Source organism: Girardinichthys multiradiatus, chromosome 4, assembly GCF_021462225.1.
Source record: "Girardinichthys multiradiatus isolate DD_20200921_A chromosome 4, DD_fGirMul_XY1, whole genome shotgun sequence".
Classification (NCBI taxonomy): domain Eukaryota; kingdom Metazoa; phylum Chordata; class Actinopteri; order Cyprinodontiformes; family Goodeidae; genus Girardinichthys; species Girardinichthys multiradiatus.
The window spans coordinates 26,603,356-26,615,187 of record NC_061797.1 but is presented as its reverse complement, the minus strand read 5'-3'; the positions used below and the strand labels follow the sequence as shown (position 1 = coordinate 26,615,187).

The 11,832-nt window shown below is 39.3% G+C and overlaps 1 protein-coding gene across 1 annotated transcript; it reads left to right on the top strand.

Moving 5' to 3' along the window:
• Positions 1–2,585: 2,585 nt before the first annotated feature.
• Positions 2,586–11,773, top strand: tmem41b (transmembrane protein 41B). Its single transcript, XM_047362385.1, has 7 exons — positions 2,586–2,831; positions 6,741–6,858; positions 8,045–8,173; positions 8,411–8,504; positions 9,161–9,265; positions 9,607–9,745; positions 9,835–11,773. The coding sequence occupies exons 1-7, from the start codon at positions 2,732–2,734 to the stop codon at positions 10,002–10,004; spliced, it is 855 nt and encodes a 284-aa protein (XP_047218341.1). The 5' UTR covers positions 2,586–2,731; the 3' UTR covers positions 10,005–11,773.
• The last annotated feature ends 59 nt before the right edge of the window (positions 11,774–11,832 follow it).

Genomic DNA, 11,832 nt, shown 5'->3' with positions numbered 1-11,832 from the left:
CTTCACTCTCTGCTACACTTCCAACGTTTCAACAATTTGTCAGCTGCTCTACCAGAGAAAACAAAACATTGGATTTGTTTTATGCAAATGTTAAGAACTCATACATCTCTATAGCAAGACCTCCTCTAGGCAAATCAGATCACAATCTTGTTTTTCTCTGCTCGAAATATAAGCCCCTTGTTCAGAGACAACCTGTAATAAAGAGGACTGTGAGAAAATGGTCACAGGAAGCTGAAGAAGCTCAGCAAGGTTGCTTTGAGGATACAGACTGGGACGCACTGTGCCAGCCACATGGAGAGGACATCAATGCCGTGACTGAGTGTGTAACCGACTAAATAAACTTCTGTGTGGATAACATCATCCCCACCAAAACCGTGAGATGCTTCCCCAATAACAAACCTTGGATCACCAGTGACCTGAAGGACCTGCTTAACAAGAAAAAAAGAGACTTCACACAGGGAGACAGAGAATTATTGAGGAGTTTATAGAAGCAACTTAAAGTCAAGATAAGAGACAGCAAGGAGGTGTACAAGAAGAAGCTGGAGAGCAAGCTCCAGCAAAACAATATCAGAGATGTATGGTCAGGAATGGGGAAGATCACAGGCTTCAAGCAGAAGGATGATCAGACCGGTGGAGGTCTGGACAGAGCCAATGAACTGAACACATTCTTCAATAGGTTCAGTTCAGAAACAAGCTTCGCATCCTCCTCTCCTGCTCACAGCCAAACAGACATTCCATCTTCCTTTGACCCACAGGACCCACAGCTGTCCAGTAACACCTCACATTTTTTATCTTCCACCTCAGCCCTAGACCCTTCTGCTTCTACATGTTTGCCTTCAACCATATCAGAAGATGCTGATGCTTCCTTTGCTTCCCCCTTCCACCTGTGTGTCTCAAGAAGTCAGGTGAAGAGACAATTGGAGAGACTGAATAGGAATAAGGCTGCAGGTCCAGATCATGTCAGCCCTAGAGTCCTGAAGGCCTGTGCAGAGCAGCTCTGTGGGATTCTGCAGCACCTCTTCAACCTAAGCCTGGCCCAGAAGAAGGTTCCGGTGTTGTGGAAGACCTCCTGTCTTGTTCCAGTACCAAAGAAAACTCACCCATCAGTCCTCAATGACTATAGACCTGTTGCCCTGACATCTCACATCATGAAGGTCCTAGAGAGACTCCTGTTGGCCCACCTGAGTAAGCAAACAGTAAACCATCAGGACCCCCTTCAGTTTGCTTATCGCTGTGGAATTGGAGTTGAAGATGCCATCAAACACCTGCTTCAACAAACCCACTGTCATCTGGACAAAGCCAGCAGCACTGTGAAGATCATGTTCTTTGATTTCTCCAGTGCATTTAATACAATCCAACCTGATTTGCTTTGTCAGAAACTCCAGTAGACTCAGGTGGAGGCCTCAACAATCTCCTGGATCAAAGACTACCTGACAAACAGACCACAGTTTGTGAGACTGAAGGGTTGTGAGTCTAACCAGGTAGTCAACAGCACAGGAGCACCAGAGGGGACTGTACTCTCACCATTCCTTTTCACTCTGTACACCTCAGACTTCCAGTACAAGACAGACTCCTGTCATCTGCAGAAATACTCGGATAATTCTGCAGTCGTGGGGTGGATCAGAGATGGACAAGAAGCTGAGTACAAGATGGTGGTGGACCGCTTTGTGGCATGGTGTGGAAACAATCATCTCATGTTGAACGTGACTAAAACAAAGGAGATGATTGTAGATTTTAAGAGAAACAGGAATAAGTCAAAAACTATTTCTATCATGGGAGAAGAAGTGGAGGTGGTGGAGGAGTATAAATACCTCGGTGTTCACCTGGACAACAGACTAGAGTGGAGATGCAACTGTGAAGACATCTACAAGAAGGGACAGAGCAGACTGTACTTCTTGAGGAAGCTTAGGTCCTTTGGTGTTTGCAGCAAGATGCTGCATATCTTCTATAAGTCTGTTGTGGAAAGTGTGATCTCTTCTACCATCATCTGCTGGGGAAGCAGCATCAGCGCCAGGGACTTAAAAAAGCTCAACAAGTTGATAAAAAAGGCTGGCTCTGTTCTGGGGACTCCTCTGGAACCTCTGGAGATCCTTGTGGAAAGAAGGATTCTTCATAAAATGAAGAACATTATGGAGAACCCTGATCATCCTCTTCATGAGACTGTCCTACAACAACAGTGTCTTCAGTCAGAGGCTTCTTCAGATCTGCTGTAAGACGGAGCGCTACAGGAGATCCTTCCTGCCCACAGCCATCAGCATCTACAACGGTTCTTTGAGGAAACCTTCATAATATGAGCTATAACAACATTTAATTTCCCTTTGGGATTAATAAAGTATTTTTGAATTGAATTGAATTGAATTGTCAAACATTTCGTCTAGGCTAGACGCGGGACAAAATGAGAAGGAATTTTGGGTACTTTCTTCCTATCTCACCACAAATACCAAAATCAATTCCAAGTAAATGACTTTTATTCTTTGGCTTTTGAAATATTTTTTTTTTTTTCAGGGAATGTTTTGAGTGACTTTCTAATTGTGTAGGTGCATCCGTGTTCGTGCGGGGGGCGCTGCTGTGTGTGGCGGAGGGTTTTTGCAGCTCATAGCGGAGAGGTAAAAGGTCGTTCTTTGTAACGTGTCAGTAGACAGTCGCCATACCCGGTGTCACTGTGCGCCTGGGTTGCTGCTGATTCACCCATTGATATATTGAATACCTTTCTTAGCAACGGCTTGAAAAAATGGCCAAAAAGCGGAGAGATGCACGAGACGCGGACAACTTGTCCTCACCAGCGCAAACGGAAGTGAAGTCCATCGACAAAAACTCTCAGCTTCTGAAAGGTAAGTTCGCTATAGACGCTAATTGTTGACCTGAGAGCAAAGAGGAGTAAATACTTATTGGTAATACCTTCATATTAGGTAACACCTCGGGCTAGGCTCGTGTTTACACGAACAGTGGTCTGTATTAAAGAGCAGAAGCTAATGTTAGTTACAGCAAGCTGGTGAAACATTACCCTTGAGCGATGACTTCGATGGTTAGTTCATATCATCAAAGTAACATTTCAGCAGTAGAACAACGAAAACGTACTTTTATCTTTCAAATTAGTGACCCACAAAGCTGAAATTATGATTTTAAAACCATACACAACACTAAGGTTTTACCACCTATGTTTAAATAAATAGTTGGTTAACAAAGATTGCCATTTGACCAACTTTGATCTTCTTTAGAAGCAGTTAAATCTCATGTAGTCCTGGAAAATCTACAAGTATTTGTCATGAAAAGAAAAGGAAGTTAATTAAAGGAACTACATTCATTACGAAAGTTAGTTCTCCAGTTTTTGGTCCTAGTTTTAGACATTTCTTGAATGTCTTTGCTGATCATATATCATTAATGTGCGTGAAGTTACAATTGTACATACATTGGGTATTATATTTAATAATGTATTGTAAAAATAATACAGTTTTTGGGTCTGAAATGTCAAGAGACTGAATTAAACAAAACTGAACTAAATTTAACCTAAACTGCCTTTGGATACACTCCTTTTACCACATTTCATTTTGACATGTACAAGTCCTTCTCAAAAAATTAGCATATTGTGATAAAGTTCATTATTTTCTATAATGTAATGATGAAAATTTAATATTCATATATTTTAGATTCATTGCACACTAACTGAAATATTTCAGGTCTTTTATTGTCTTAATACGGATGATTTTGGCATACAGCTCATGAAAACCCAAAATTCCTATCTCACAAAATTAGCATATTTCATCCGACCAATAAAAGAAAAGTGTTTTTAATACAAAAAACGTCAACCTTCAAATAATCATGTACAGTTATGCACTCAATACTTGGTCGGGAATCTTTTTGCAGAAATGACTGCTTCAATGCGGCGTGGCATGGAGGCAATCAGCCTGTGGCACTGCTGAGGTCTTATGGAGGCCCAGGATGCTTCGATAGCGGTCTTTAGCTCATCCAGAGTGTTGGGTCTTGAGTCTCTCAACGTTCTCTTCACAATATCCCACAGATTCTCTATGGGGTTCAGGTCAGGAGAGTTGGCAGGCCAATTGAACACAGTGATACCATGGTCAGTAAACCATTTACCAGTGGTTTTGGCACTGTGAGCAGGTGCCAGGTCGTGCTGAAAAATGAAATCTTCATCTCCATAAAGCTTTTCAGCAGTTGGAAGCATGAAGTGCTCCAAAATCTCCTGATAGCTAGCTGCATTGACCCTGCCCCTGATAAAACACAGTGGACCAATACCAGCAGCTGACACGGCACCCCAGACCATCACTGACTGTGGGTACTTGACACTGGACTTCTGGCATTTTGGCATTTCCTTCTCCCCAGTCTTCCTCCAGACTCTGGCACCTTGATTTCCGAATGACATGCAGAATTTGCTTTCATCCGAAAAAAGTACTTTGGACCACTGAGCAACAGTCCAGTGCTGCTTCTCTGTAGCCCAGGTCTGGGGAATGCGGCACCTGTAGCCCATTTCCTGCACACGCCTGTGCACCGTGGCTCTGGATGTTTCTACTCCAGACTCAGTCCACTGCTTCCGCAGGTCCCCCAAGGTCTGGAATCGGCCCTTCTCCACAATCTTCCTCAGGGTCCGGTCACCTCTTCTTGTTGTGCAGCGTTTTCTGCCACACTTTTTCCTTCCCACAGACTTCCCACTGAGGTGCCTTGATACAGCACTCTGGGAACAGCCTATTCGTTCAGAAATTTCTTTCTGTGTCTTACCCTCTTGCTTGAGGGTGTCAATAGTGGCCTTCTGGACAGCAGTCAGGTCGGCAGTCTTACCCATGATTGGGGTTTTGAGTGATGAACCAGGCTGGGAGTTTTAAAGGCCTCAGGAATCTTTTGCAGGTGTTTAGAGTTAACTCGTTGATTCAGATGATTAGGTTCATAGCTCGTTTAGAGATCCTTTTAATGATATGCTAATTTTGTGAGATAGGAATTTTGGGTTTTCATGAGCTGTATGCCAAAATTATCCGTATTAAGACAATAAAAGACCTGAAATATTTCAGTTAGTGTGCGATGAATCTAAAATATATGAATGTTAAATTTTCATCATGACATTATGGAAAATAATGAACTTTATCACAATATGCTAATATTTTGAGAAGGACCTGTAGAATAAAACAACGAAGTTTCAAAATTCCAACAGAGTGCCTGGGTTGCGGTACTTGATTGGCCCTGATACTCCCACTGCCATGCATTCATCCTTTGTACACACCTATTATATATATGTCCAGCAAATTGAATTTACGTTACCCCTTCTTCTACAGGCTATTTCGACATGAAGTGGCTGAGATATTACAGCATAAAGACCATGATTAGAATAGCTTGAAAACAGAAAAGAAGAATATTTTTAAGAATTGTGGGTAAATTGTGATCAAGGTATTGCTATATGCAACAATAGTATTGCAATCGTTTTCCTAACAAACTGTAGCCCAAATTTCTTTTGATCCAAATTTTCAAGCATTTTAAAGGCATGAGTTCAGTAGTTGTCTGCTTAAAATCAGGATTCTCTGTACATTTGCTTGCAGTTATAAGTCATACTATATCTGTGTGGTGGATGTTTCTTTTTACCCACTTAAATCACAACACCTGCTGCCCATCTATACCTGGAAAATCCAAAAGAATACAACTTTCTCCAACCTTCTGTTGTGTACAGATTGTAACTTTTTGATCTTTATTCCATATTTTCCAAAAGTCATTTTCTCCCACTCCAGATAACATAATCTGTCAATACTTGTTCCTCTATTCTTAAAAAAAACAACAAATAAACTGATGTGTACTATGAATAGATTATTCTGATCAGTCTGCCTACATTCAGAGGAGATCTGATCTTAATATGTCAACATTGGTATCGATACCCTGTGGGCCAAATTAAAGGGCATTCACTCATGAGAGAAGAAGCATGCACACTGTGTCAAAACGTATGAATTTATAAAAGATGTTACAAATGATAGACTAAAGTCCATCTTTATTTAGGCTCTTAAAATCTAGCTAACCAAGCCTAGCGAGTAATGTGTTTAACAGCTAGAGATGCACCAGTTAATCAGCCAGCGAAAGGATTGGCCAATTAGCTTCTTATTGGCTAAACTGATTTTTTTTTTTTACCTAGTTATTAAATGTGTAAAAAAAAGAGTTAAAAAAACATTAGTTGTTCTGCTATAAATCAGGGAATTGTTAGTTGCATGAAGTATTTTAGAAAAATGCCGTTCTCAGAAATTATAGAGGAACCAAAAAATGTAATATGTTATTGTTTGAAGATGTTTTTCAGAAAAATAAGCATTTTAAACTTCCATAAACTTTTATTGTATCTGTCATCAGTTGTTTTTTTTTTTGTTTACTTTTCATTTCTTATTCTTGAGTTGGTTTGTTAATGTTTTATAATTTGTTTTTAATTTGTCTGCCTGGTTCTATCATCCTACCCTTTCACATGTTGAGTTTGAGTAGACAAAAAAAAATGCTCAGAGGTTTTCAGAATAACATGCTATCTTTAGATGGTCCATCGTCGTATCTTTTCTAAAAGTAATCGCTGAAAGCTTTTTAAACAGGCTGTTACAGTAATATCCAGAGTCTGTACCACATGAGAGCCCGAGTCCCCTCCTGGACCTCAACAAGTGTTGCAAAACACATAAACAAGTTAAACAGAACTCCAGGGGAGCAAGTTTGTCTGCTTTTACAGTAAACATTGCAATTATAGGAAGAATTAATTATCATTTGTTTTCTCACAGAGGCTCAACAAAGTATTGGAGGCTCAACACGCATGTCTCTGCTAATTCTGGTATCGATATTCGCCTGCTCCGCCTCGGTCATGTACCTGGTCTACAAGAACTTTCCAGAGCTTCCAGAGTAAGTTGCTGTTTGGTTTAGAGGTGGTGGCAGTGTAAAGAAAAATCTTTACAGGCATCAGAAGTCCTGCATTTTGGTGTTTGTTTACATAAAAAAAAAAAAAAAAAAAAAAAAAGAAATATATATATATATATATATCTCCAATATGTTTCCAAAGTGGATGACAAATAAATGTCTCACATTTAGTAGCTGCTGTGGCAGGAAACTGGGAGGTGTGAATACCATTCCATCAGAGAAGAGAGCCACACAGGTTAGGATGTACTGTCAGACTTTTATTAAAGCTAAACCGCCTCCATTGTGATCCCTGCATCTTTTCAAGAAAGGGAAAGTTTTCATAATCCTGACCACTTGGGGATTCGGTTGTTGTGAGGGGGCGCATTTAGTTATTTATTTTTTTTAATAGATGCATTTGAATACATTAGTGAAGCCTTACCCATGGAAGAATGAATAAAGTCTACAGATTATCACACTGAGAGAGACAGGCGCTGATTAAGTGTCACATTCATGTAAGGTTTTGCCAGCAGCTCTTGGCTTGGCTGCAGGTTGGACTCTGTGACTGAGCTGTAACAGAGCTTCAGATTTTAACATGAAATGTTACTCAAAATTATTAACGTGATCAGACTTTGTTTAAGCGTTTAAGCCGGGGGAAATAGGAAAGGGAGAGGAGAGAAATCTCTACAACAGGAAGCAATAAATCGGACTCCAACAGCAGAACATCCATCAACACATGAACAAAAGGACTGATCATTTATTACAGGCTAAATAAAAAATAAATAAACTTAATAACTTTTTATTTTATTTACATCAAAACTATCACGTGCTACAATATGTTGTCAGGTTTAGAGGAGTAGCAGTACAAAGAAATGACACAGATCTGCTTAACTGAGAATACATGATTAGAAATTGGGATAGTCGCGGCGCTGATGGTGTAGGAATTAACCGCACGACCAAATGCAGAGGCTACAGTCCTCGAAGCGGCCGTCCGTGGTTCGAGTCCCGGACCCGGCGACATTTGCCGAATGTTTCCCCCTCTCTCTACCCCTCTTTCCTGTCTGCCTACTTTAAAAAAATAAATAAAAATAAAGGTCACTAGTGCTGAAAAAATATCTTAAAAAAAAGAAATGGGGATGTTATGCTTTTTTTTTCTCAATTACAATTGTTTCTCTTTTCTTTTTTTTTAAAACAGCGATGAAATGGAAAAAATCAAGATCCCAAGAGACATGGATGATGCCAAAGCTTTAGGAACGGTGTTGTCCAAATACAAGGACACCTACTACACCCAGGTGTTGGTGGCGTACTTTGCAACCTATGTTTTGTATCCTTAAAAATAAGAAGAATACATTTCAGTTTTCCTTTTTTTGTAAGGGGAGATCATTAGTTTTTTTTTTTTTTGCTTACCTCATGGCAGATTAAATGTTATTGTGAACTTGGTGTAAGAACGTCATGACAACATTTCTCAGAACGATGATATTTTCCTCTTTATTACTTTTTTTTTTTCTTTTTCCTGTGCCTAATTTATTTGTAAGGTTGTTCACCTTAACACTCCCGTCAGCCTCCAGACATTTGCTATCCCTGGATCAATCTTCCTCAGCATCCTGTCGGGCTATCTCTACCCTTTCCCGTTGGCTCTTTTCTTAGTCTGCTTGGTGAGTAAAAACGCTGGGACAAAGTTCAATTAAAACTGGCCGCATTGCACAGTGACAACTGAATTAATTAAAAGAATATATTTGCACATCCAGGATGGTCAACATATCATCAGTTGGGTTTTATTTCTTGAACATACAAATCTAGTATACCATGCAGGTCTTTTGTTTTGAAACTCATAATACTGTTTTAGTAAACATAACCCATGTTTATATAAAGAATAAGGATATATTATGTTGCTGTTATTTTAATTAATAGTCGTTCTTAAAAATGCGGTGTCATCACGAAGTTTCTGTTTTAGCTCAGCACATGAATGTTCGCCATATCCTGTGGCGGTGCCACTCCTGCTTTTAGTCTTCTGACCCACTGTGCAGCACTTTCATTTTTCTATATTCTAATGTGTGACAAAAACGCATTTACAGAAAATAAATTCATATAAGTGTTCATAAGATCAGAGGGTTGTGGTTGAAGTGTGAAAACCCAAAAGCCTCAGCGTCGTCTTTGGAACCTCTTGGTATGGTTTCTAAATAACTCTGCACAGAAGCTGCTTGAATTTAAACAAGCTAATTATATAGCCACTGGTTAAAGATAGACCGTTTAGGTATATACTGTTATATTACATGTTTTAATATTTCATCCTGTGTCTAATCTGCTGCAGTGCTCTGGCCTTGGGGCTTCCTTCTGCTTTATGTTGTCATATCTGGTGGGCAGACCGGTGGTCTACAAATACCTCACAGAGAGAGTGCAGAAATGGTCCCAGCAGGTAATAATAATAATAATAACTTGGGCTTTTAAGGAAATTCTAAAGGTGTAGAAGCAAATATTGTTCTGTAACTATATTTGATACTTTTAACCAAAAAAAGTTAGAAATTAAAACTGATGTAAAACTTAATGACTAGTCTATAAACCAACCAATTACAGCTTTAGACAAACACAATGAAGCTGTGGCATTCTTTCATGTTAATGTGAACGTTAAGAAGGGACCATTTTTATGGTAATACTTTTACTGCGTGGTAGAAGTAACAAGTGATCAAAATCTCAAAGATTTATTGCATATCTGTTGTGTTGCATTGCAGCATTTTTCAGCTGTTGATTCATTGGCAGGTCGACAAACATAGAGATCATTTAATCAACTACATCATCTTCCTGAGGATAACCCCCTTTCTTCCAAACTGGTTCATTAACATCACCTCGCCTATCATCAATGTGCCTTTGGGGGTTTTCTTTGTCGGCACCTTCCTCGGTAAGGTTCTTTGTGCTTTCTACTTTATTGTACTGTCGGTGAGATCGCTTGTTCCTGACTCGATTGTGTTTAACCTGGCTGATTGACAGGGGTGGCGCCGCCGTCCTTTGTAGCGATCAACGCTGGAACAACACTGTACAAGCTTACCACAGCCGGCGAGGCCGTGTCCTGGAACTCTTTGGCTGTGCTTGGCGTCCTTGCCGTGCTCTCCATCCTGCCCGTCTGCTTCCAGAAAAAGCTGCAGCAGAAACTTGAGTAGAACTCTTCAGGCGCCTCAGCATGTCATCCGCTGGCCGTTCCTAGCGTTCCCTTTGCTCGGTTGAGGAACACACTGCTGTCACTGTATCTGCTTTTTGCATCAGCCTCGTGCGCAGCCACTGGTGTGCTGTTCGTGGAGAAGTCCTAACAAGCACGGAGTACAAAATGCATGCTGCGGTGGGGTTTTCCTCATGTTAAGTAAAATGCAAACTGTTTGCAGAATATTTTTCTTTTCGTGACTTATGTTGCTGATTGTGGCACATCTTGTAAATAAGATGTAGTTTTTATTTAAGGCACTGTTTATTTTGATTCTCTCAAGACAAGTGAAGGTGCTACTAGTAGGATGCTTTTCGTGGTTGTGTTCAGCACACAGACTTATATGCTGTCTGTTAACATCCATCTTAATAGTTACTGGCACATTGGTTGCCCGACACTAGCTGAACAACACTTTCCAGTGGTTGGCATCCCTAACCTTTCTTAATATTTATTTGATCATTTTTTGTGTTTAGTTTTATCTGAGTCATCTGTATTACCACGGCAATAATTGTCACACTGTTCTGATTTTATGTTTTTTAAAAGCATAATGGGATGAAGTGGAAAATAGATGTAACTAAAATTGTGCCTGGATCCACAGAGTTCCCTGTCTCTTTTTCAACCTGAAGCAGGACGTGCTCTAGGTTAATGTTTGTCTTCCCGAAGGGTACTTCCAGGGCTAGATCTTCTTCTGCTAGTGTTTTTAACTTATTAAATTAAAAGCAAATATAAGATTTCCACAAAAAATGTGTGTAATCAAAATGCCTATTTAAAAACAAAAAGATTGCAAAGCAATTATCTTGATTGTATAATTGCTACTATGAGCTGACTTTAATTATGATTTAAATGATGTTAATTCATTTCTTTGTGTTCACTCTGTTTTGTTTTGGGGGTTTTTTTTGTGTGTAATTTTCTCCCTGTATTTGGCAGTGTGGTTCATACCACAGATTGTATAGGAAGGGGGGTGGTCCATCAGACTGCAAATATACTCGGAGGTAGGAAGGCCATGTTGATTTACTGGTTGCAGTTCATCATAATGACGTGTGTAACTGTGGTCTTTATGTCGCACGTTTCCTGTAACTTTCTTACAGTGGTAACCTTTTACAAAGACATCCTATTACACAGAGGATGGTAAAACTGTTCCTTTTTTTTTTTACTTTAACACCTTAACACAGGATGTTTAGTGCATTAATGTCCCTCTAAAAATGAGAAATAAAGTGATTATTCCTAAATGAATTTATGTAGAAACCCACCAACACCAACATTTGTTGTTGTTTTTGTTTTTATGTCGTTTCTGAGAAGATTTTTACACCAGATATACACTGTTGACTTTGAAAATAGAACTTACAATGCATTAGGTAAAGGTGATTGATAAATTACTATAAAGTCAAATCTTATTCTGTCTTCATGTATAATTAAAGACTTTTAATTAATATAATTCTTCCATACAAAATTCAAGCGGGTAGATTTTGATCGATTTAATATGAGTGTTCCCTATAGAATCCCATTACCAGCTGTACACTTGCTACTGAATATTTTTGTTCTTGATGTTATTTTATTCCTCCAAATCAAATGTCAAAATTCTTTTCACCCCTTTTTCCAATGATGTAAAAGGCAGTATTATGCTCGACTGAGTAGTGATGTTCTTCTATAACAAACGGATTACAGCTTTTTTTTCCTGTCCAGACTAAACCTTTTTTGTAAATGACCAATTAAAAGTATCTTTTTACAACGTGAGTTGTCTGTGAGGAGGCACTTTTTTTGGGGTTTTTTTTTTTTTTTTTTTTTTTGTCAAT

Bases quoted from the DNA above. Each gene is read 5' to 3' on its own strand.
- tmem41b (XM_047362385.1), top strand. From the start codon at position 2,732: ATGGCCAAAAAGCGGAGAGATGCACGAGACGCGGACAACTTGTCCTCA. The intron at 2,832-6,740 runs GTAAGTTCGCTA...GTTTTCTCACAG, and splicing joins AAACTCTCAGCTTCTGAAAG to AGGCTCAACAAAGTATTGGA. The intron at 8,174-8,410 runs GTATCCTTAAAA...CACTCCCGTCAG, and splicing joins TACTTTGCAACCTATGTTTT to CCTCCAGACATTTGCTATCC.